Source organism: Manduca sexta, chromosome 5 (assembly GCF_014839805.1).
Source record: "Manduca sexta isolate Smith_Timp_Sample1 chromosome 5, JHU_Msex_v1.0, whole genome shotgun sequence".
In the NCBI taxonomy this organism is placed as follows: domain Eukaryota; kingdom Metazoa; phylum Arthropoda; class Insecta; order Lepidoptera; family Sphingidae; genus Manduca; species Manduca sexta.
The window spans coordinates 4,020,224-4,047,821 of record NC_051119.1 but is presented as its reverse complement, the minus strand read 5'-3'; the positions used below and the strand labels follow the sequence as shown (position 1 = coordinate 4,047,821).

At 36.6% G+C, this 27,598-nt stretch overlaps 1 protein-coding gene across 1 annotated transcript in view; it reads left to right on the top strand.

Moving 5' to 3' along the window:
• Nucleotides 1–1,144: 1,144 nt before the first annotated feature.
• Nucleotides 1,145–27,598, top strand: part of LOC115452354 (basement membrane-specific heparan sulfate proteoglycan core protein) — a 29,481-nt gene continuing 3,027 nt past the window's right edge. The window contains exons 1-4 of the mRNA XM_030180858.2: nucleotides 1,145–1,220; nucleotides 4,869–5,080; nucleotides 5,501–5,714; nucleotides 21,274–21,451. Of these exons, the coding sequence (XP_030036718.1) occupies nucleotides 1,145–1,220; nucleotides 4,869–5,080; nucleotides 5,501–5,714; nucleotides 21,274–21,451 (680 nt within the window). The remainder of the gene's footprint in view (nucleotides 1,221–4,868; nucleotides 5,081–5,500; nucleotides 5,715–21,273; nucleotides 21,452–27,598) is intronic.

Genomic DNA, 27,598 nt, shown 5'->3' with positions numbered 1-27,598 from the left:
TTTTATTGCTTGTTATATTTTCATCTATTTATTTGTGTGTTTGTGTGTATTTTTTTTTCTGCTTTTTTTATTTATTTCTTTTTTGTATAACATTTTTTTTTTCATCTCGTTGTTTTGTTTTGTAAATTGAATGTGTCATGGTGTTGTGCGAATAAATGTTTTTGTATTTGTATTTGTAAATAAAACTATTTTGCGGATATTATCGCCGTTTTTCATATTTTAATTTGCTTCCGACATTTTGAAGGCTTTGTAGCATTCGAAACGACGCCGCCTCGTGGAAACAAATCCCCTGTCACGTGTGTATGAACAGAAAAAACACAAAATACCAAAGCAATATCAATGAAATTTTGTATGGCGATAGTGTGAGAACTTGGAATGTACAAAGGCTACATTTTATACCTAGAAAATATATGTCGGTTGTTTTATCTCGGAAAAACTTTTCACACGGGTGAAGCTGCGAGCACAAGCTAGTGCAATATAACTATACGTCCTTCTACTTTAATGTATTGCTGCATTTAGACTTAAGCGTTAGTCTATATACAGTATTTATCTCTCTTTTCTTTAAATACATTATGTTTAGAATTGTCTTCATGTATTGTATTTAACAATAACACAAATTATATTTCACACTAACTGAGTCACCGTACGTCACCTGGTCATTGAAAATCAGCGCTGCAGAATAAAGGATGACTGATAAGTCCTGCTGGTACTGCAGCAAGGAGCTGAATGAGGGTTCCCATTGTTGGCACAATGGGTATAATTGTGTTATATTTATTTACATTTTTTGTTTTTTTATCTCCTTTATTCTACATGTTATATTGATGTTGTCCCAATAAAATAATCTTTCTTTCTTTCTTTATTAAGTGTGAGATATTCTCGCCCTCACACCCACCACTACAACTCCTGTAAGCCAGGATCAGCAGTGGCACGCATTTCATGACACCGAGCGGTGAAGCTCAGCGAGTCTCAGGGAAAACTAATTTGTTATTAACGAATTTAATCAAATAGAAAGATAGGTAGGAGTTGGAAATGTTTTGTCCACTTTCCTCCACAGCCATTTCTTTCTTAAAGTCAATTTTTTTTCCAGGTGCGCGGCGAACTACCCAGATGAAATCTATGGCTCCCGAGTCCCGGGGCTGACATCATGACGCCGGCGGGGCTGATGGTCTTTTGTTCGCTGCTCACGAGGACGTTATGCGTGATCGCGCCTCAGATACCAGGTCAGTTTCAACATGTCCATCATCAGCTATATGAAGTCCATTTATTGCTTTGAATGACGAGACGAGTTTGCCCTTCGCCTGATGGTAAGCGATACGACCGCCCATAAACAGTTGGAACACCATCCAAAACCAAACAAAGTATTGTTTGTTATTCTACTGCACTCGCCATCCTGAGACGTGAGATGTTAAGTCTTATTATGTCCAGTAGTTACACTGGCTTCAATGTTCTTCAAATCAGAACACAACAGTGACTACACGTTGCTGCTTGATGGCAAAAATAGATATTGCAATGGTACCTATCCAGACGGACTCTCACATATGACAGACCAACACCAAGTAACCCTATCATTAACCTACCCTAAAGATTTCCAGACGGGCCTGTTAAAAGCAGCCTCCATTCAGCGTATACCAACGTCTATTCTTCCATTACAATGTTTTGTAGTGGTAATCTCGCATCAACTGACGGGCAATGATTATCCCTCGGCAATCGACACAATTATGCCGGCCTATTGTAGCTCAGTATGCACAGGCTGAATACACGGATGTACACATAAATGACATTAAAATAGCGCCAGTCGTATAAATAAGTCAGAAAAATTACTACCATGAAAGTACCATCTAACCTATTCTTTGTTACTCGTGTAAGAAAAATTGCGTTCCCATACGAGTCTTTTTAATTAGGACAATAGACGCAAAAAGTAGTACAATAAAAAAATAAAACATCTTCCTTGGCATTTTTTTGCTATTTTCTGTCGGATGTTTCTAAATAGCTACCCAAGGACCGCTCCTTGCTAGGGTTGCCTCTTTTAATATTTAATACTTCCTAAAAAATAAACGAAGAATAATAGGTATTATGAGTAATCTTCTAAGTGTCATACTACTGTTTGTTCATATTGAGTTTATTTGTGCATGTTAGTTAGTACATCTTTATTTGGTAAGCGCATAAGAAAAGTACTATACTAAAAAAAAAAATGTTATGTGTAACAATGTTATGTTTTTCCTATGAGTAATAAATAAATAAAAGTTCGTTTCGAACACCACTTGGATTACAATGGATTGTTATTTATATTTATTGTTCTTAAATATATTTTGTTTGACTGCCTCGGTAGTATAGGTAGTTGTATTATAACACGACTGCAGAGGTTAGATACAAGGTTCGATTCCTGGGTTGGGCAAGGTGGTAAACGGTTTTTCTACTCAGTATTAGCCGGTTGATATTTGTTTATGGTGATAGGTTCGCCTCCTACCACATCTTGGAATACACACGGCGGAAAGATGGTGCATCAGTCGCATCCCTGCTTCCCCCTTCGGAGATAAAAAATGTGTGTGAGAAAATGTAAAAATTTCCCATTTATATATTATTATTCCAGGTATTATTCCCATGAGTATAGTATTTATTTATTCTGTAAATGCCAGTTAATATAATCCAAAACTTAATATCCGTTTATTCAAATTACAGTAACACTTAAGGATAGTTTCTTACCATCATTATCAGTAAAGAAAATTAAAATATTTTTACTCTAAAATTTCCACTCTGTATAATATTTTCAGTGCCTAAAATATTTTAGTTATGCCTTAAAATCTATTGTGTAGTGACAACCCTATCTCCAGCGGTTGTCTCACTGTTCCCTACTAATGAGATTTTATGTACGGCTTACAAATATTTTTAATATTGTACTACAAAGACAAGCAAACGGTGTTCAGACTGGAGGTTCCGGAACGCGGCTTTTGGAAACTACATGAGCATAGTACGAATATTCGTATGAAATTAGGGTTGTCACATCTTTTACTCACGCTTTTTTATCATCGAAGGGGTAAGCAGATGCATAACCAGTGCATGCACTTTTCGCCGTGTGTATTACGTCCCATGATGTGATAAAATAAAATACTTTATTTATTACGTAGGCGAACAAAGTTGCACTTATGATACGTCATAACAATGTATAAGACTAATAATTATTAATTCTAAGTAACATTAAAAATCACTTATACAAATACGGACATTTTAAATAGGGATACAATTTATAAGGAATACAAGGCAGTACTCAGATCGGGCTGGCAGGTAGGAGGAAATAAAAGGATAACGCGTCACAATCCTCACCGGCGAGGACGTGAGCCCTAGCCAAGTTAACCTACCAGCCTTTCACTAGCTACTTAAGTGATGACTACCCGAAGAAGAAAGGCAGAAAGAAACTCCGGGCTTACTTTTTTGTCATCAATTGTTCATTACATCTTTGTTTTGTTGACAAGTCTTTCTTGTATAGTCACAATAGTTATATAATCTAATGCACGCACATCACCTTAATCTTCCACAATAACCAACCACTTTAACCTTCAAGGATAATAATAACCTTTTCTAATCAATTCAGTCCATGTATGTGTCGAGATATCGTTTTTATCAATCTCATTATATTGGTAGTTTTGTTCAGTATTAAGCTGATATTTGTGTCCGATATGACGATCAGCAAAAGGGTCACACTCTATCGTATTATGAGACAAAACATCCTATCATACAGAGTCATTTTTACATTGCATTACTAAATAAAACCACATACTTATCTACTTGAAATTAACACTACAATAAATTACTTGAGTCGTAGATGTAAAATAAAAATATGTAGGTTTGGAACGAAATAAATATCAAAAGTCATTTTAATTTTACACGCTCTGATGCCACTACCAATAATCTAAGAGAGCTTGTCGCAGTGGCGTCATTACTTTTTCAGTTAGGAATACACTCAGAAACACGCCATATTTGTACTAAGCTATATAATAATAAATAAAAGTTTACCGGGAATTATGATGAAAATAATCGTAATTCTTGGCAGATATTTGGCACAATTATAGCAGAGGTAGAGACAGGTATGTGATTTCATTTTGCAACGCAATGTCAAAAATAACCTTGTATATCCTATCACATTATGAGAATACACTGTGAAAAGTGGATGTCGTAGTTCCATCTCTGCTTACTTCCTCGGAGATAAGGTTTGCTGGTGATAAGATATACATCATATCTGCCCGGATAAAGACCACCGTACACAAGGTGTTAAAACTCGCCATAGTGGCCCACGTAAGTGTGTCGCGTTCCGACATCAGCCCGTTCCAACAGGCCGGCATAACTGTGTAGATTGTCGAGGGGTAATCATCTCTCGCCAATCGACATTCTATTGGACTTCACTTACGATCAGGTGCAGTGGGGTGACTTAGCGTGCAAGTATATGAAATGGCGTGATGTAATTTTTTTTCAAGATTTTGCCATGCTCTTATATGTGCACGGCTTAACATAGATTATGAAGTATTTCTTCATTAAATGTGGTTTGGTCTCGTAGATTACGTACTTAAGTCTTAGTACCAAATATTTTTAGCCCTCTTGTTCATTTGGCAGTTAATACTTTCAACGTTTTCCACCTTAAAAATATAGTAAGATGGTACATTTTTGCTTGAGTGAGGGTAATGTAAATATCAAGATGTTTTGTTAGAAGAATGTAAATAAGCCATTCATATAATGAAGCTGAATTAGGTATGTTTTCAGTGTACGCGAAATAATCTGGATATTTTAATTTATTATTTCGTCGTTGACTAGTTTTTGCACGCGATACCGCCCGCGTTTTCCGTCCGCTGTTATTATTATTATTGCATTTTCATCAGATTTCAAAACCGGTGACAAGAAGGTCATCACCGGGCCGTTCTGGCACGAGGTGTTCACGGAAGTGTATGACGAGGCCGAAGATGACGTCTCCACCACGACGAGCGAGCCGCTGCCGTTCTTCGAGGATGATGCATCAACTAACAACGTGACGGCCCAGCTCGGAAGCAGGGTGCATCTGCATTGTCGCGTGCATGATCTGGGAGAGAAGACGGTAAGATGTAGCCAGCATCGATTAATTAACGATCGTTAACTATAATTCTAAGACAAGATATATTCATATTCATGTGGCAAGTGTAGCGTGGGACGCCCATTGGCCAGATGGCGGAACGACTTACACAAGAGGGTCGGCAGCGACTCGATGCATAAAGCAGTAGACCGGACTCTGTGGCGTAGCTTGAGAGGCCTATGTCCAGCAGTGGACTGCAACGGGCTGATGATGATGTCAATTTATTATTACTGCATTCGACTGCATCGATTCCAACTGTAACTCATACAGAATATAATAAATGTTTCATGTATGAGAAAGGAGTTTCGATCTCCAAGAACGCCAATACGAAGCAAATTAATAACTGTATTTCTATTAAAGAAACTTAGGTTCATGAACAGGGTAATGACAATCTCCACATTTCAGATATCCTGGGTCCGTCGTCGCGGCGAGGAGCTACATTTGCTTTCATTCGGACGGCACACTTACTCCGCCGATTCGAGGTACTCGCTCGCCTTCGAGCACCCCAACGATTGGCGCCTGCTCATCCAGTACGTGAGCGAGCGTGATGAAGGGTACTACGAGTGCCAGATATCGACGCACCCGCCTCTGGTCAGACGGGTTCATCTTACTGTTGTTGGTAAGTTAATTCCTCATCATTAACAGTTCCTTCACGAAGAGCCAACGTCCCTAAAGTAGCTCATAAGATTTACCATAGCACAAACTTTATCATACAGATAGAGACAGAGATATAGAGAGAGAAAGAGAGAGAGAGAGAAAGAGAAAGGGAGATAGAGAGAAAGAGGGAGGGGGGAGAGACATACATACACACTTGTCCGGGGCTGAGGTGCAACCAAAATACCGACTTTTTGTCAAGTATGTTCTATACAACTACTCCACCAAGGCAGTCGAGGTTAATTATGATAAAAGTAATAGTAAATTTTACTGTAATAGTAAATGGAACTGACCATTAGGTGGTTCATAGACTAACGACACGCTGAAAGCCTCACATAATATATATTTAAGACTTGAGTATAGCCTAGAACCCAGAAAATCCAAAAGACCAGGTGCCCTAACTCAAGACACTGAAATCTTCCTGCGTGAAATGGATTGTCAAATCCAAAACCTCAGTCAGCGCCCTGACAATGAAAGTTGCTTTCTGAAACGTCGACAGAAAATAAAAACAAAACAGTGGTATTATTTCGAATCAGCCAATCTGTGTATGAGGATATAAAGCTTCTCCGATCTAATTCTATTATTAAAATGGGTTATTGTGGCCAACCACCCCACGGCGTTGTCTAGTTATATTAAAACTTTACTAAGAACGTATTGACGAAGGCTTAGTGATTCCGTATTTGTTAAATATATGAAAAAGACCATATCGATGGTGTTATTGTATCAGTCCGCTCAATTCCTGGCCTAAAATTTTATTGAAATTGTAAAATTTTATAGAGTAATTTTTGCTCGTAGATTCGCTTGACTAAAAGAGTTTTTCCGGGGTATTCTTTTTTTTCTACTTAATTTGCTTTATTTTTATGTTATTCAATAGTGGTTGTATGTTTCCCTTAAAAATCCAATAAATAAATAAAAAGTAGCATTTGTCCCTTTCAGGGTCTTAAACAATATCTATTACAAATATCAAAACGCGTTCGGTAGTTTTTGAGTTTATAGCGTTCAGAGCATTGATATATATGTACTACGTACTAGATTTGGCGTCCCGAACATTCACTGTGTTCAACTGAATTGAACTGTCATCCATTCAAACTGACTTCAGTATGGTGTCAATATTGATGCTTGTGGTTGTGTACGGAGTGCGCTCATGATATAAAAACGCGTGTCTTAGTGCAAACCTGGTTGTGAATAAAAAATATTTGTCAAATAAGTAAAATTATTTGTTATTCTAGTGAATAAATAAGTTATAACAGTGACGTTTTGGATGCCATTTTAGTTCAAATTTTGAACAAATAGTTTATATGAACGTTCGTGTCTGTAGAATATACGTCAATGGTTCAGACAGACAGACTCCGCGGGGATTTCGTTTTATAATATTTAAGGATGTCACAGAACTTTCAAAAATAGCATTCTTCAAAGCCCGAGCAAAAACAAATCGACGGGTCGAGTGTAAGAAAAACTTAAATTAGTTTCCATCGAAAGCGACCTTCGGAGTTTGTTTGAGAAGCTAACATTTATTCGGGTACCTTTATAGTGAAAACGGTCTGTTTTGATTCAACCACAGTTGTGTTTACATAGTTTAAGATATAGATTTGTTTGTTGTGATGGAAATTTGACTGCGGAGCATGAGGTCCTGTGTTTGAAGCGTAAGTATTGACATATTTTTACCAGTGCTAAGTTTCTTATATGTGAGAGTCCGCCTGGGTAGATACCGCCGCGATGTCTATTTCTGCTGCCGAGCAGCAGTGTGTGTGTTGTGATCCGGTTTGTAGCCAGTGTAACTACTGGATATAATAAGACCTAACATCTCATGTCCCAGGATGCCGAGCGCAGTGGAATACCAAACAATAATTTGTAATTCTAGGTGTTGGATGGTGTTCCTACTGTTTATGGGCGGTCGTATCGCTTACCATCGGCTGAACGACAAGCTCGTCTCGTTATTCAAAGTATTAAAACAATAGAGTAAGGGAATATGATCCTACTGCACTCTATTGTAAGAGTAAAGCCTAGATAGAATGTCAATAACGACTCGCCAGTTGATTCAATTTTGCCGGCCTGTCTTTCCAAACGGGTAACTTTAAAGATAGCATAAATATCTGCTTGCTGTAACGATAACTTGAGCTTAAACCGTGAGTTTCTAGGTTAGAATTAGATTTGAAATTATTTTTATACGAGTGTAGGAAAATGACTTCACTGTACCTAATAATAAGGGTGGCAACGAGTTTTAACTGACGAGACATTATCCCTCGCCAGTCGAAGTCGATTGTAACCGGACGCTATACTGTTAATGAACTAATAAATAATTAGTTAATTGCGTACTATTTGGCTCGAACTGGCACTCTCGTTTGAGTGGTTATGTCCTGCTCTCTCTACTCTAGTGTACGCATCAAATGTATCATATAACTGTGTAGGTATTGTTTGAGACTTCGTCTGCGTAAATAGACTTTCCCGTTAAAAAATTTCCCAAAATGATCTACGACAGCACCATCTATTAAAATGTATTTATTTATTTATTGCATTTCAGGGACACCAACAGATAATAGCTTTATAACTATAGATTAATAATTGAGGCTTCAATAATAGGTTCCCACGACTAAAACTACGTATTAAATATATTTAAATGTGAGCAGTTACATCCCGATAATATAATAACAGTTATAAATATTAAAATATTAAAAAAGAAAAGAAAATAATTTATAAACAATAGCCACGTTCACAAAGGTTTGTTGTCTCCTGTAGAAAAGAAGTTTCTGCTTAAATGTTGCTTAGCTGTATTGATATTTGTACAAAAAATATCAATATCAATTACAAAATATAATCAAAATTCCAATATTTCCCTTGGGAATAAATTACCGGGATAAAAAGTAGCCTATGTGTTAAACCATCATATGGTAGACTCTTAAGCCAAATTTCATCTAAATCCGTTCAGTTGTTACGTTTACTTTTAACAAACATCCAAACACCTTCACAAACTTTTGAATTTATAATATTAGAAGGAAGATCTTAGTAAGATTAAATTTAGTTAGTTTTTACGATCAACTTGAAATCAATATGTTGCTGAGGAGATTTGGTTCAGTTCTTACGGCCAACCCGATGTCCTGTAGGATATAATCCCTGAAAAATCGTTAATGAATTGACAGTTGCTTCAATAAATTGCAAAATTAATCAATAGGGTACCGGACTCATTTTTGTTCTTAACAATTATCAAATATTTACATAATATAAATTATAACACCAAAGAAATTATTAAAATCCAGTGAAAAATCAAGAAGTTATAAGCATTTGAATTTCGGTGGAAGGGGTAATTAACAAGAAACAGAAAAGAGACAAAATATCCACATGTGACGTCATCGGGAATTACGACGCGTGCGAAAGAAAGAGATGAAGCGATATCCCCACATCGCGCCCACTACTGCACATTACAATATTTTAAATATGAATTATTCGCTCATTTTTTAACCAATTTTTATGCTGTTTTCGCAGAAGTGCTTCTTTTTCGTATTTAAAGCCATTACACATAGAATAATGTACAAAATCAAGCATAGGCCGGTCCCCTATTTAGTTGAATCGACTGTAAACTAGTTAACAATTGATAATTAATAATACGCGAATGTTAGACATTAAAATTAAACTATTTTCGGATTTTATCGCTCTTTTAATATTTTAATTTTCTCCCGACGTTCCGAAGATTTTGCAGCCGTCGTGAGGGGACTGAGGTGTTGTTCATCCGTAAAGTCAAAGTTACAATGTACCACGTACACATTTTACAATTATACAACGTCGGGAGAAAACTAAAATATTAAAACCGCGATAAAATTAAAAAAAAAATTACTTTTAACAATTTAATTAGGCAATTTCGCAGAATCTAGATTCTCTAGTAGTCGCCATTTTGACTCTCTTTGTGCAACAAATAGCAGCGTTTGCGCGGCGCCTTATCTAACGCATTTTAATCTCATTAATTCTTGATTCATCGAGAGTCACGACTTAATTCAATAAGGAATAAGGTTAAGACCGGCTGGGAATCCTAGAACGCAAAAGCCATTTTCCAATCTGGGTTAGCGCCAAAATGGCTGAATGCTCTGCTAACTAAATGTTTGTTAGTTAACAGGTTTAACTGACTGCGTTAAAGTTGGTAAACAAGTAGTTTAGAGATTATCTGTGTATAGAACTATTCATTATAATAGGAATGATTGTCAATTTAACAGTGGCGAAGTGTGAAATTTTTCAAAAGGTAACCCGCTGCAAAAAAAGCCTTAGTTAACACATCGCGGCGAATTTTACAGAAACCAAAAACTAAGACAAACGTATTAAACCTAAAAGAGAAGCCGGTAGGAATCGGGGTATATGGACGCTTAGCCACTGTAATTTAATAGGAAGATTGTCCTTTGTAAAGAGTGACTCGTTTAAGTAATGGTGTTGTACCAGCCCGAAGTCTGGAATTTGACTGGTGGTAGGTCTGTCATATGTGAGAGTCCGCCAGGGTAGGTACCACCGCAATATCTATTTCTGCTTCTGCTAAACAGTAGAGTGTAGTCACAGTTGTTTGCAGAACATTGTAGCCAGTGTAACTACTGGACATAATAAGACTTAACATCTCATGTCTCAGGATGGCGAGCGCAGTGGAATACCAAACAATACTTTGTAATTCTAGGTGTTGGATGGTGTTTCTATTGTTTATGGGCGGTCGTATCGCTTACCATCAGGCGAATGGCAAGCTCGTGTCGTCATTCAAAGCAATAGAAAAAATCCTATAACAATTAATGTATTTTTTGACTTTGTTATAACTAATGTACAGACTCTTGAGAAGTATATTAATATTACAGTTAAGCGTATTATATTATAACACCAAATAATATGTATGCTACATGTAGCATACATATTATTTGCATAGTATTATAATAATACCTCTAAAATCCGAGGAAAATGGCGTTTTGCATTTGCTTTAACGTTATATAACTGTGTACCTAATATGTACAATTGTATATTTATTCTAAGAAATAAAATAAAAAAACACTATATTGCATTCGGCGTTCAATTTATATAGAAAGTCAAATTAAGTACCACCATTCACAGCTGAACAAAAAAAGCGGCGATAGCCTAGTTGGGTTTGGAACGGACTGCCGAGACAAATGTCTGTAACTTCAAATCTCATGGGCACAAACCTCAGATTTTCGTTAAAAATTATATGTGTATCGTTTGCTTAACAGTGAAGGAAAACATCGTGAGGAAACCTGTATACCTAAGAAATTATCTAAAGGAATTTTGAGGGTGTGTGAATTCTACCAATCCACACTAGGCCAGCGTGGTGGACTAAGGCCTAATCCCTCTCAGTAGTAGAGGAGGCCCGTGCCCAGCAGTGGGACACTATATAAAACAAGGTTGTTATTATTGTTATGATGAAATAAACTTCCTAAAATGGTACCATTTTACATATTTTTAATTCTTTGTATTAGACCATAAGATAAGGTTTAAGAAAAATATTTTGATTGCCTTTTACTTATACTGAGCTTAAAATTAAAACACGTAAGGTTCAAATACGTTTGTATATCGTTCATATTTTACATTAGAATTTGGATTACAGTATTTGCGAGACTAATCGCTTTAGTAAAACATCTTCGCGTAAGAAAACATGCAATGCATTATTCATGCATTTATGATGCTGTATTGTAAACAAGATTAATTTTAGCTCTTGTTAGAGAAACCCTAGCTCAGAACATGGGTGTTTAATGTAAAGAATGAAATGAAATATACACTAACTAGCTTTTGCGTAACTCTACTCGCGTGAAAAAGTTTTTCCAGGATATAAATCACTCCATATTTAGGAGTAATACTCCCATAAGTGAAAAAAATCAAAATCGGTTTAGTAGTTGCTGAGACTAGGGCATTCAAACAAAGAAACAAACGTCTTTACTTTATATATTAGTATAGATACATAGCATCGCACATTTCTGTATTTCAGAAGAAAGTTGAGTTGTTATTCCACCCATATTTGATTAGACATGTAATTTCGAAAATAAATTCTAGACTCCGAGGTAACACACACAGAAATGCATTTTATTCCCGAAGGGGTAGGCAGAGTCAAAATAAAGTACAAAGATTTTCTTTTATTTTTATTTTCTTATATGTGCACGGCATAGCACCTAATGGTAAGGAGAGTAGGGTTCAGTAAAATGTCGAATGACGATAGATGATTATCCCTCGGCAGTCAATACAATTATGCCGGCTTGATGAAGCCGCATATGCACAAGTTGATCCCAGAAGACGATACACGTGGGCCGCTATGGCGGGTTGTAACACCACGTGTACGGTGGCTGCTATCCGGGCAGATATAAATATCCTACCACCAGTATAAGGTTCTGATTTGTTGGATGTAATGTATTGGAGTCACAACCTTAGCGTATAAATTGAAATCAAGGATGGCACTATATAATTATATTGAAAGTTCCAGACTACGTTAATACACAACGATGTACTTCGATGGTGATCGTAACAATTTAGTGAACGTATTGCGTCAACAAAGGCGCACGTCGCTTTTAAATGGAGGCATGGTGTGACAGCATTCCCGCACAACTATGCACCTGCACTTACATAGCTGTATAATATATAATAATATCAGCCTTGTATTATATACTTGCCCACTGCTGAGCACGGGCTTCCTCTACTACTAAGAGGGATTAGGCCTTCGTCCACCACGCTGGACTAGTGCGGATTGGTAGACTTCACAAACCTTCGAAATTCCTGTAGAGAACTTCTCAGATGTGCAGGTTTCCTCACGATTTTTTCCTTCACCGTTAAAGCAAACGATAAATTCACAAAGAATACACACATATTTTTTTAGAAATGTCAGAGGTGTGTGCCCTTGCCATTTGAACCTGCGGACATTCGTCTTGGCATTCCGTTCCACACCCAACTAGGCTATCGCCGTTTTTTACATACATAGCTGTGCAAGTGTGTATTTCCCTACCACCAGCACATTAAATTCAACATAATATTGCAAACTGAGATATGCACGTTTGAATTTTACGTCTAAAATATTAGGAATGTAGACTGCAAAGTGCATGTTAAAATTTTAAATAACATTTCCGTTTAGCTGAAAAATTTTCGCCATTCTTTATGCTTTGTTCCGAATGTTTTACTTTAATGTAACTAGGAACTGTTTTGTGAATGGTTATGCGTTTAATTAGTTAGACACTCTCGGCCAAATATGGAAAATATTTCTTTTGTTTATTGTACTCACTCTCGTGGACAGACGACTTGATAAAGGCGTAGGAACATGTTGGATGCAGGCCGCTTTCGACAGGTCCGTCTGGAAATCTTTGGGGGAGGCCTATGTTCAGCAGTGGGCTTTATGTGGCTGATGATGATGATTGTACTCTAGGTTGGTGAAGGATTTTTTTGAAAAACCCAATATCAATGACATATCCGAGAATCGAACCTGAGACCTCAGTATTTCAGTCATGCCGTAATACTACTAAGCCACCGACGCAGTGGAAAGTTCGAAGCTGAAACTCAAAGTTTATCTCCTAATATCGGTTGATAAGAAGTACGTGAAGTTAGTTTATCTTGGCTCGCATAGATGAGAAAATTACACAAATATCTTAGTACATTTAGATTGCGGTTCACACAAGTATGAAATATTATTTGAGCTATGCCAGAGAAACACTATGAGGAAACTGTATACCTGAGAGGTTCTTTATAAGAAATTCGAAGATATGTGAAGTATGGTCGCACTAGGCCAGCGTGGTTAAAAGAAAGAAAAAAACAACGAAAAACATTTATTGGCCACTGGTTGGGTGGTAAACGTTATTACATAAAATTTAAGTACTTATGAAAGACGGTACAAAATATAAAAATAAACAAGCTTATACTTAAGTGGGTACCTAGAGTTGTAAATACTCAGATACTCACCCAGTAATTACGGTATGTCCCATCACAACAGTGCCAATAGGATCTAGATCGGCGTATGCCAAATGGGAAATGCTTGATGTTAATTTTCATCTAGAACCTAGAGGAACATCAACCAAAAAAAACACGAATTGATGAACTAAGGCCTCTCTTAATTAAAGTCTCTCAGTAGAGGAGGCGCGGGCCAAGCACTGGGCAGTAAGTATAGGGTTGGTATTATACGAAAGAAGCTAAAGTCATTTAGCTTAGTTCTTGGTCTGCAACTCAGATAAAGTTTTATCCCTATAAAAGAAAGATAAAGTAACAAAATGTATAGCTTTTTTTCGTGGCTCTACCCGCCTGATAAAGTTTTTCCAAGATAATAATCCTGCTTAATATTTTCGGGGATAAAATGGAGCCTATATTTTAAGCTAGACCTATAGTAACACATCGGTAAAAACGGCATTCAATTCTATCCAGTAGTTATTGCGTGATGCTAGTACAAACATACAGACAAAAAATTCTAAAAAACTGTTTTAGCTTCTGCTCTAATATCAGTGGTGAAGGGTTCATGTGACCCGATTCTTACAGGCTTCCCTTATCTAGAATTTAAGTAGAATCTAATTATCATTAAAACGATTTGTAGATCTCATTTATGCTTATTAAAAAAAAGAGAAAACTTTTACTATTGGGACAACATCAGCATAACATGTAATTATACCCATTGTGCTAGCAATGAGCACCCTCATTCAGCTTCTTGCTGCAGTACCAGGCTGACTGATACTGCAGCGTTGATTTTCAATGAGGGACCCAGGTGACGTACGGACACTCAAAGTGAAATATGTATAATTTTATTTGTACCTATATGTTGTGTCAGGTTCCATTTCGGAAAATTTCACCCTTCGTCACTGCGCCCCATTAGTTTTTCAATATCAGTAATGTACAGACATCGGCCTGTTATAATTTTATTATATGTAAAGGTAAGGATTATAATTCATCCCTCGTGGTTAGAGCGTTTCAAAAGTGTTTGAACTCTCCATCTGTACAAATAGAGTATGAATTCTAATCGGGCTCCGTCTCGGTTAAACAAACGTTTGCTTTGAAACTTTTTTATCGCGTTCTCTCGTATGGTTTGGAGTTTTCGTGGGAAGGCGGATTTTTATAACATATAGATTTGTAAAATAACAAAAATAACATTTAGGCAGATATAAATGCACTTATTACTTTATAATATTAGTTTTTTGCTTTGAATAATAAGCCGAGCTTGCTGTTCGCCTGATGGTAAGCGATACGACCGTCCTTAAACAAGTAGAAATACCATCCAACACCTTGAATTGCAAAGTATTGTTTGGTATGCGCTCGTCATCCAGAGACATGAGATGTTAAGTTTTATTATGTCCGGTAGTTAGAGGCTACAATGTCTTTCAAACCTGAACTCAAAGGTACTACCCATTGCTGTTTGGCAACGGAAATAGACGTTGCGGTGGTAACTACCCATGCGGACTCTCACAAATGAGAGACCTACAAACAATATTATCACAATACACCAGTTTTTTTTTTTGTAAAGTTATATTATAAACGTCACACGCGTCTTGAATAGATTGAATGACGCGCTGTGTTGACCCTGTTTGGTAGAGTATCGACCGACATGATTATTGTTCGCCAGTTGACACAATTATGTCGGCCGGTTCGACTAGTTTCACTGGCTGATCCCGTCTCGCTACACACTTACGTGGACCACTATAGTTGGTACCACCTTGTGCACGGCGCTCGCCATCCGCCTGCTAATATTTGCAGACCTTACTATATTTATATAAATCAGGATATGAAAATACATACATACATACATAACATCACGCATTTATCCCCGAAGGGGTATGCAGAGGCGCAACTAGGGCACCCACTTTTCGCCAAGTATGTTCCGTCCCATGATGTGATAGGGGGCGAGCCTATCGCCATATCGGGCACAAATTCCAGACTCCGGGCTGATACTGAGCAGAAAAACCCAAATATCACTTTGCCCGACCCGGGATTCGAACCCAAGACCTCAGAGCGCTATTGTACCGGACATGCAATACAACTACGCCACCGAGGCAGTCAGTCGAGGCAGGATATGAAAATAACTTATTTTAATTATATATCATCTTGCCACGAGGATTATAATCCTTATCACCATTAAACTAAAGTTCACTAATCCACCTTCAAAACAAAATACAAAAGACAATCCATTTTCTTTCATAACCCCGGTTCATTATATTTGGGCGCCACTCAGACGCGTCAGTACCGCCTTACATACGTATATGAAAAAGCTTTAAGGATTTAGCTTTAATATTTATTTTACGAGAAAAATAACCCACAATATATCGTAGCGGTTCACTGCGCTACGCTTCTCTGCTACGGTATTATGCTACGTATATAATGCTACGTACGTAGCGGGTATTTTCGTTACACGCTACATGTTTCTACGGATACGTAGCCAATTATCGTTGTAGCGTGTAGGTTACAGAAATATTTATGCGAAACATGAATTGCTTTCTGAGTATATGTTTTAATATGATATTAATTAAGTGTTTGGATAAACTAATTTAATATTTTATTGGGGAAAATAGAAAATGCTTTTGGTTGAGTTTTAGTATTTTAAGACAAATTAGCACATTCCTTTCTGTAATTAGCAGTGGTGAAAGGTATAATTTTTCATATAGTGATTAGTAAATTATTAACATATCGCCGCCAATTTAACATAAATCAAAAACTAAGACAAACGTTAATAAAACTAAAAGGGAAGCCGGTAGTAATCGGATTGTATGGCCGCTTCACCACCGCTGATTGGCAGGAATTAGGTATTTTTATATTGCGCTTACGTTGTGTGGATAGCAGTGGCGAAGAATTAAATTTTCCGAAGAGGAACCCGATACTTTTAGGTACTAATATGTATAAATACGGTCTGTAAGTCGTTCTGATGATAATTAGATATAAATTACGAAAGGGAAGCCGGTAGGAATAAAGTTTTCTCTTCGCCACTGTTAGGTATTCTTTCATTACGCTTATGTTGTGTGGATAGATAGACTTCATATTCGATTTTTTTATGCAGTAAATTACTTCACGACTTTTCCTTTCCGAAATTTACTGAATAGAATGCATTTTTGAAATAAAATATGATAATTTATTTGAATCTGTAAAATATAATATTATTTATATTAAGTAAAATTTTATCTCTACAACTAGGTCGGGGACCAATTTCCGTTTTTCAGTTTGTATTGAGAATCTAGTTGTATTGCGAAGCTATCGCTATTTCATGAAAGCTAAACTTTGTGAAATTTTATTATTTGTGACAAAATTTGGTAAATATTATTTATTATTTGGAAGCAGGTGCTTATTTACAAAAACAATGTCGTCTCATCATTGTTTACATTTAATATAGCATCAGTTCACGTAAACTTGGATCAAGATTTATCGAATACTAGCTTTTGCTCGCGGCTTCGCCCGCGTGAAATTTTTTTATTGGATAAAAGTTCCGCTACATATTTTCCCGGGATAGAAAATCTATAACCTTCCCAGGGTCTTAAAATATCTCCATACCAAATTTCATAAAAATCTGTTTAGTAGATTTTGAGAAAATCGATTACAGACAGACAGAAAAGGGGAGTTTGTTTTATAATATGTATCAGTGCCGAAGGGTCCATATCAGCCGATTCTTGTCGGCTTCCCTTTTATAATTTATATAATATCTAATTATCATTAGAACATATTATGCATATAGTAAGTGAAAATTAGGTAATTAAATATAATAGGTGTGAATGTCCGCAGGTTCAAATCCCAAGGGCACACCTCTAACTTTTCTAAATCATGTGTGTATTCTTTATGAATTATCACTTGCTCTAACGGTGAAGGAAAACATCGTGAGGAGATCTGCACACCTAGAAGTTCTCTATAGGAATTTTGAGGGTGTGTAAAGTCAACCAACCGGCACTAGGCCAGCGTGGTTGGTACAGGTCTTATCCATCTCAGTAGTAGAGGAGGCCCGTGCCCAACAGTGGGACAGTATAATTTAATACAAGGCTGATAAGAATAACAAAAAGAATACCTAATGTTGTTTTTTCAACTAATCTCGTAAACATGAAAACTGTATTACCTTTGAAAAAAATCTTGTTATAATATATGTTTGTTTTTATAAATAAAAAAGTATCAAAATTATTCCTCACAACGTACAAAAATCCTTGGTAAGTCGTAAAAATATCCAAAGCTCACCAAACGTTCTCTACTGTCAAAGCTTCACGTGTCACGTGTGCTTTGTGTTTGATCTGATACCCGCGGTTACCTTTTACGACTTCTAGGTCGATGATTGCTATTTTATCGCCACTTCTTATCGTAGTGTTGATACTATTTTTTTTAACAATATCTGAGTTTTCAGGTTCGATTTCCGGGATAGGTAGAGTTATGATTTTTTTGGACAATATAGACTTGGTAGTGTTGTTTTTGCAGTAGGCCGTCGAACTGAAGTCTAGGGTTCAATCTCCGGGTTACGTTAAGTGATTTTGTAAATATACATTACATTATAATACTTACATACTACAGAACAAAGTCCGACTTACATCTGTCTGTCTGAACGCGATAAACTCAAAAACTACCGAACAGATCTTGATAAAATTGGTATGGAGATAGTTCGAGGCCCTGGCAATGACATGGGCTATTTTTATCCCGGGCACATGTATGACGGGAATTTATAAGCGTAATTATAATAATAATAAGCGTTATATTTATTTTAAATGACTTTAAGCGCCATCAGAAATGAAAATCGTTATATACCTAACGAAATATTACGTTAGACAATCCTGACTAATCGTCCCTCATGATGGTGGGGTCAGTCTTCTTCAGATGTTTGTTTCACTTCGCCTAATTCATGACGTTGTCAGAAACATTGCATGCTAGTATTTCGCGTTGCAACACATTTGCCCAAGTAGTTTTTGGTCTCTCTCTTGGTCTTTTTCCGGGATATAATAATGATAGCGAGACTAAATATTACACACAATAACCAAAAAACAATCAGTCTCAAACTTATTGTACACTACATTACACTCAATATAACTTACCTTAAAAAAAATGTTAAACTAACTTAGTGTAAGCCCTATTGTAACTAACATAATGAGTCTTGGTACTTGAAAATAAAAACATTATTATTATTCTCTTTATTTTGATAGCTTTTTTTTACATTTTCATATATTTTTAATAAAAACAATGCATATTAAAATATAAAAAAAAATCAGCCTTCGATTAAATTCTTAATCATTAAGAGTGATAAACAATATCATTCAGTTAAAAATATTCGTTGGCACCACGCCGAGTTGTTCAAGTTATTTGTGAAGAGAAACAACTTTTGCGTCAACTATAGAACGGATGAGCGGTTGCTGTCCTTGTATATTCTTTTTAAACGTGAATGCGTGAAAATCCGTCATGGCGGATTTTGCCGAGTTAAATCCATTGTTACATATGGAACTAAATGTCTCTTTCGATGTGAATTTAGGTTTGTATTTCATCTTTGCGAATATAGCTCGCCTTAATCTCTTTTTGTCTTGAAAATTCGCAATTTATAACATTGTATAACACTGAACTATTTGAAATAAAAATAATAGTTTTTGGATACTTTTTTAAATAAACAAAGCGATATTACTGCTTTTGGCTCGTTACTGCTTTTGGCTCGTTAAAAATCAACCTGAATTAATGGACGTATCAAAATTCTCAAACTAATGTCCTGAATAGTACAACTTTTGCAGTAATTACTATAAAAGCAAATAAAAATGCAGAGGTATTTTGTGTTACCATTATACGTAATGTTAGATAATAGATAATAGATAATAGATTAATCATATCTCATGCAATGCTCTCCAATATTCCTTTTTTAAAGAGATGTCAATATTTTTTTAATGATGCCAAAAAAAGTCAGGTGGGATCCAAAAAGGTTGGATCGTTTATACGATGTCATTAATTGACATGTGTCATAAGAATGTAAATATATTTTATTCAGCACAAAATAAATAATTTTTAGATTAAATAGACGGGTGTCATATGCAAAGCGTTTTAATATAACATTTATAATTTTTTTTAGATATGATAAATTTAGAAAAATCTGTAGTAAGCCCTGTAATCCAGGAGCTTATCTTCAGTAATATCTAAAAAATCTCCCTTACTTTATTACGAAATGTGAGATTAAATTTTTAAGAAGTAAGTTATAATATGCATGCATTCAAAAAAGATTGAAATCAGATAAATACCCATGTTTTTCAAAAAAATATATTAACAAAATACTCAATTAAAAACATCAAATGTGTTGAAAAATAAAGGAATTGCTGTTTCTAATTAATTATCCATTCAATCAGATCAAAGGTTATTTTGTTTCTTTACAAATCCGCTTATCGGAAAAATATTTTTTTTCGGATGTATTAACGTATTTCGTGAATTTGAAAAATGCTATAACTAATTAAATCGCAGGGTAATTTGAACCTTATTACATTTTAATTAGTGATTACCATGGTCGATGTTAGTATTATTACAAATTTATTATTCGCGGTTAATGCCATGAACGTATCTATGGAAAAACGGCAAAGTTAAGTTTTTCAAGTTTAAATATATATACCTACAAGTTTTTATGGAATCCCTCGGTGCGCGAGTCCAACTCGTTCTTGTTTATTTTTTTTTTAAATGTTACAGAATTTTTCTATATCATATATTAATAATAACGACATCAACCCTGTATTATGTATTGTCCCACTGCTGGGCACGGGCCTTTTTCCAATTTCTTCAACAAAAAGAGCCATAACCTATAAAACTGATAGCCGTCAAGTCTTTCTTCGTAAAGTGCACGAAGCGACAACTGAAGATAAGGATAGGCTAATGATCGATGCTATTGCATGACTAATAAATGAATAAAAACGTCAGATATGAATGATTAATGTACTGACCTATTAAAGTAATTTGAATGCATTTAACTTTAATTAATTTACGTGACGTAAAGTGAGGTATATTTCACTTTGAAAATAAAAAAAATGATAAATATTTTTATTTAACACAAATGATCCGTACGTAACGAATATACAAAGTAAGAATTTTACAGTAATGTACGAAATTAATAAATGTATTGACAACGTTCCTCACACTAGGCAAGCCTGCATCGTGGGGTCCCACTGCCTCGGTGGCGTAGTTGTAAGTGTACACGGTACAAGTACGACTGCCGCGCTGAGGTCCTGGGTTCGAATCCCGGGTCGGGCCAAAAATAATTGTGACTGGGTTTTTCCATCTTAAAAAAAAAATACTCAGTCGCAGCTCTGAGTCAGGAAGTTGGCGGTGTGATATTCCCGTGGCTTAGAAAGCATGTAAAGCCGTTAATCCTGCACCTGACCTCTCTCCGGTCATGTCGGATTGCTGTCTCACCGGACTATGAGAGTGAAGGAACAGAGAGTGCTTGTGTATTGCGCACACATTTGGCACTATAATATCTTCGTATCTGACTAATCTCCGTTAAGATGGCCACTGTGGCCGAAATTCGGCTAAGAGCGATACAAATATACATTAATAGGTATTTCACTCATGCGGAGTCATGAACAACACCTTTTCAAATGCTATATATCATGTCTTCTCTTCTTCACCAGTGCCAAAAGTGGAGATTGTGGACGAGCGCGGACGGCCGCTGCAGGACAAGTTCTACAAGGAAGGATCCATCATAGAACTTCGGTGTGTGGTCAGCGAGGTGCCCCAGCCAGCGAACCAGGTCAACTGGAAGCATGGGACCAGGATGCTCAACTATGATACCAAGCGAGGAGGCGTGAGGTATGTAGTGTTTTTTTTTCATTGGAATGATATTGTATTACCTGAGTCGGTGGCGTAGGTATATTGCGTGCAAGGTCCTAGGTGGTTTTTTGGTGGTGGTATTTTTTATCCGCCAGGATCGATCACCGTACACAAATGTTAAAACCCGCCATAGTGTTCCACGTAAGCGTTTTGAGATCAGCTGAGTATACCCAGTTCCAACAGGCCGGCATAGTGGCACACGTAAGTGTCACGTTCTGGGATCAGTCTATGTGTATCCGGTTCCAACAGGCCGGCATAATTGTGACGACGGTCGAGGGGTAATCATCTCTCGTCAGTCGACATTCTATTGAACACCATTCCACTTATGATCAGGTGCAGTGGCGTCACTAACCGTGCTTGTATAAAAGGTAAGGTAAAGTGATATTGAGTTTTTCTGCTCAGTATTTGCGGCGATAGCCTAGTTGGGTGTGGAACGGACTGCGAAGACGAATGTCCGCAGGTTCAAATCGCAAGGGCACACCTCTGACTTTTCTAAAATCATGTGTGTATTCTTTGTCAATTTATCGTTCGCTTTAACGGTGAAGGAAAACATCGTGAGGAAACCTGTACATCTGAGAAGTTCTCTATAGGAATTTCTAAAGTGTGTGAAGTCTACCAATCCGCACTAGGTCAGCGTGGTGGACTAAGGCCTAATCCCTCTCATTAGTAGAGGAGGCCCATGCTCAGCAGTGGGACAGTATATATAATACAGGGCTGATATTATTATAATTTATTATTAATAGCGTCTAATGTTGAATTGTGTTTATTACGTATAATCTAACATGCTTGACAATTGTCGATGTGTTACTTCTCTGCCTGCACATGAGAATGGAAAAAGCGGGATGTTATGTATTTGTAGGTGTTCTAAGTGGTATTTTTTTATATATACTTTTCTGTCGTCTCTTTGTATAAAAGCAGCGAAACAATATTATTGATTTGGATGTCCTGGTTTTGATTCCTAGGTCACATATAAAAATATGTAATTGTAAAAAAGAAAATAATTTAAGTTTCTACCTAAAATATCGAGAGACATTTATTATACATATTTTTTCGCCATTATCATAAGTTGAATGTAACAGATTGAGGTGCCCTTTTGTCCCTGTCAACCTTTTTAGAAATAAAAGTCACGTATACATAAATACTATAAAATCTCATTATAATATAAAATGGTATTACACTCTAATATCCCCTTGGGCTTCATTACATCACTGATTGAAATATTCATAATGGCCTTGTTCATTACAATTAATAAATAATTTGTGGATAAATTGTCGTATTCGAATTGATATGTGAAATAGAAATGATATATTAACAACAGTTGTTCATTTTGTCATGATTGGTGCGTTGACGTTTGGAATACGACGGTATAGTAATTATAAAGCGTTAATTATAACAATAATAACCTCGCAAAGCTATTGTTACACCCAAAGAATTAAAATTATATAGAGCGGACATTGAAAGGATTGTCATGCAACAATTTGGCGCTTATGTAATGGTTACTCAATCTACCGAAAGAAAAACACCAATGTAAGATAATAATAATATAATAATAATAATATCAGCCCTGTATTATATACTTGCCCACTGCTGAGCACGGGCCTCCTCTACTACTGAGAGGGAATAGGCCTTAGACCACCACGCTGACCTAGTGCGGATTGGTAGATTTTACACACCTTCGAAATTCCTATAAAGAACTTCTCAGATGTGCAGGTTTCCTCACGATGTTTTCCTTCACCGTTAAAGCGAACGATAAATTCACAAAGAATACACACATGATTTTTTAGAAAAGGCAGAGGTGTGTGCCCTTGGGATTTGAACCTTCGGACATCCGCCTCGACAGTCCGTTCCACACCCAACTAGGCTATCGCCGCTTATATTGTAAGATACAATGTAAGATACTTCATATTTATTCCATATCGTGATTTGCACTTTTTACTGCGCATATTAGCATATTTTCTGTAAATATGTTATTTTTTAATTAATTTCTAAGGACGCTGTGACATCTTGTCACACGGACTTGTCAAATAGGACATGGACTTATTACCAACTGGTTATTTTTGGAGCACAAATTTGGCCCTGATGACCGGTCTATAAGTAAATATATCGTTTAATATCTTTGGTTACACCCAATGGCCCTCACCGATAATGTTACCCGAATGTTGAAGGTTCGGCGATGGAACGTTCTCGAAAGATCTCGATGTTTCCAGAATGTCATGGAAACTCGATAACAAATCTTAATAAATGAACTGCTCTAAACAACAATAAAAACCTAATTGTATTTTTTTTTCTTCTCTCTTTATTTATGTCTTTAACTTAAAATGATTGAAAAGTGCAACACAAGAGTTTCGTGCCCGTTCTTCTCTGGTGAGAACTGCTTTCCGAACTGGTTGTAGAGTTAATATTGACGGAATCTAAATAATGTATAACATTTTACGGATTCAAATAAATCATTTAATTTCATTTCATAGTCCTACTAAAGAGTTCTCGGGCCTTCTGGATCTTTCTAGAATGATCCACAAACATCGTAGTATATTCGGCCAGGTATAAAACAGATGCGCGGCTACTGTCAGCCCACAATCACTGATGACTCATCCTCTCACAGTGACCGTCCAGAACCGAGATTCGTAACCAGTTAGTGGGTCGCCTGGTCGCTTAATTTTCAAGGGTTGCGAGCGCCTAGAGCTCTCACTTAAAAGTCCGATGTGTCTGTATAAGCCGGCTCTTGCGAAGCTAACAAACGTAATGACAGGTTACAAAAAAAAAGCTGCCAGCCAGTCTTGTTTGCGACGCGATCAAGAATGATAAGCGAACTATTAACTATAAGTGACTTCGAAGAGGAATTGTGTAACCGCGTCATGGTTGTGATTAAGTGTATTTAGGTGCTTTATTGTTGTATTAATTGACATCTTAGTGTTTGTGTAAGTGTTTTAGTGTGCTAATTGTGGTGGTACAATTAGTATACACCGCCATCTCGTCAATATCATTGTAGCCAGTGTAACTACTGGACATAAGACTAAACATCTCATGTCTCAGGATGGCGAGCGCAATGGAATACCAAACAATACTTTGTAATTCAAGGTGTTGGATAGTGTTTCTACTGTTTATAGGCGGTCGTATCGCTAACCATCAGGCGAACGGCAAGCGCGTCTCGTCAATCAAAGATTAAAAAAAAAAAGCTGGATGTTCGATATGGTATTGATGTACATAATTGTAGGGATAATAACAATCATACTAGAAGGCGATAGACAATTCTGACACGCAGTATATATACCAACTCCGAAATGAAACATAACGCTTGCTTTAACGGTGAAGGAAAACATCGTGAGGAAACATGAATACCTGAGATGTTCTCTATAAAAATTTCGAGGGTGTGTGAAGTCTACCAATCCGCACTAGGCCAGCGTGGTGGACTCAGGTCTAATCGCTCTCATTAGTAGAGGCCTGTGCCCAGCAGTGGGACAGTATAAAATATAAGATTGATAATATTATTCTTTATATTATTAAGCTCTTAATAATATTTGAACGTGCAGTCATAAGTCTTGCTTTAATCTTATTTATTCCAATATACATGTATAGATTTGTTGCTATAACCCAACCAATTAGAGACGTGCTACAAGTTTTCTTAATTAATTTACTTAAATCAGTTGTACCTAATTAAGGCGCGTTATATTGAGTCTATAATTTACAGAGCTATCCAAATTTCGCCCTTAAAATTTATCGTTGTCTCTTAAAGATAATTAAATGAACTTTATAAATGAAATACATTTGAAAATTAATATATAATTTTAATTAACACGTGTAAGGTCATCGCAGCGGTGATAGTCTAATTATAAATGGAATGAAACGCTAAGACAAAGGTCGATGGTTCAAAACCCACGCAAGCACCTCTGAATTACAGCTATGTTTTTATATTTTGCAGAAGCGATAGTTGAATTTTCTGAACCCGATACAACATAAATACTATTATGCATAAATGCCGCTTGGAAATCAATATAATGATAATAAGATTATATAAAGGGCAATCGTATGGAATCGAGTTATTGGACCCTTTGGCACTGAGAGCTTGTCAGATGAGTCGACGCTGTTTAGTAAATTAAATTTAAACTATATAAAAATAAGTAATCAATACCAAAATTGGGTTTTTAAGTTACATTATTGATACGTGTTAGCAGACTTCACATATCACGATATTTTCTTCACCGTTAAAGCAAGCGATAATTCTTAAATACACACATACACTTTACAAGAGTTAGAGGTGCGTGCCCTTGGGTTTTGAACCTGCAGACATTCGTCTCGGCAGTCCGTTCCACTCCTAGCTACTCTAGCGCCGCTATTTTTGGACATATTAGTTACCAATAGGAAACTCAAAAGCCTGCTTCTTAACAGTATTACCCGTTTGAGTTTTACTGGTGGTAGGTCTCTCATATGTAAGAGTTCGCCTGGGTAGGTACCACCGCAATGTCTATTTCCGCCGCCAAGCAACAGTGTGTAGTCACTATTTTGTTCCGGTTTGAAGGACATTGTAGCCAGTATAACTACTGGATATAATGAGACATAACATTTTACGTCTCAGAATACCAAACAAAACTTAGTAATTCAAGGTATTTGATGGTGTTTCTACTGTTTATGGGCGGTCGTATCGCTTACCATCGGGCGAACGGCCAGCTCGTCTCGTCATTCAAAGCAATAAAAAAGTCATTCTAAAATCCAATCTAATTAAACTTAATAAACTCAAGTGCGACTCAGTCTGGGGAACAAAACGCACCGCATACTACAATAAATCTTGACCGGAGATTCGGATTCCGGGAACTTTCCGAACTATGCCTTTATCAAGTGTCGGTATCTGTAGGTAATAGATTAGTTTGGCTGTGGTTTGTGTTTCTGCTATACTAAGTCTTACTCGTGGTTTCAGTTTGAAAATCTCGTTTCGGTGATACGAAGGTGCGTTGGTTTGGATCACATCAAGTGAATTTTGTCTTCCTTTATATCGGAGATGTTTGATCATTTGTGCTGGTTCCAAGAGCGTTGCCAGGCGATGGCCTAGGGGAGGGAGGGGGTCAAGTTGACATGGAGAATGAGCAAAGTATGAATTGTAAGTAAAGTCGAGAGCACAGAGTCCTCCTCAAGAGCGTCGCCAGGCGATGGCTTATGAGAGGGAAAGTTGATATGGAGAATGACAAAAGTATGGACTGAGGTAAAGTCGAGAGCACATGATCCTCCTCCACTTCCCCTCTCCTGCTTTAACAATAACAAAAAGCAGAGCGTAATTGAGCGTACGCAATATTAAACAGAACTGGTAAATGGAATTGGTGAATTCATTCGAGTTTCGGCGTACGGGAATGATCGATCAAGCAAGTCAAGTCAAGTCAAAGACTTAGGATATTGGTTGCTTTACATTAGGCAACTTTTTTAGAATCTCTAAGGGGCGGCAGTTGCCCCTCCCTGCCTCCCCTTGAGGACACCTTTGTAGGTTCCAAGTTTGTGCGTCAGTTTGAACTACACAGAAACGGAATTTAATATCTAACAGTATCACTTTGGAGTTCAAAGAAAACCTAATAGATACAAAACAACACGAAGAACTTTACGATTAAATCATTGAATTCGATATTGATAAAATAATAAATTATTGTATATAAACGGAGTTAGTTTTTATTAGGAAAAATACATGAGTTGAAACGTGAAAGAAGACGGAATGTTCAGTTTTTTGTTTTTAGAACAAATTATGCAGTCACAATAAATTACATAACAAGGAGGTTGCGTTCATATTTCTTCAGATATGCATTGATGTTCATTTTTCATACATAACCAACGATTGGTTCATTTGACGATAGATATAGAATAAAATATCTGACATATTTTATCAACTCTAATACGATTTTCATATACGACACGATTAATCGTACCGATTTGTCGTGGTTTATTCTACGCCCAAAAGCGAATAAAAAGACTGGTACATTTTCTTCCTGCGGAATAAAAATATGACCAGAATAGATTTATGGCTAATAAACTAGACACTAGGTAACGTAAAACAGGAAGAAAACAAAAGTTATGTACGCATGTCCTGGCTCGTAAATCCTCGGGTAAACATAGTTTATATCTTCATTTATTCTTGCTTTTTGTACTTGG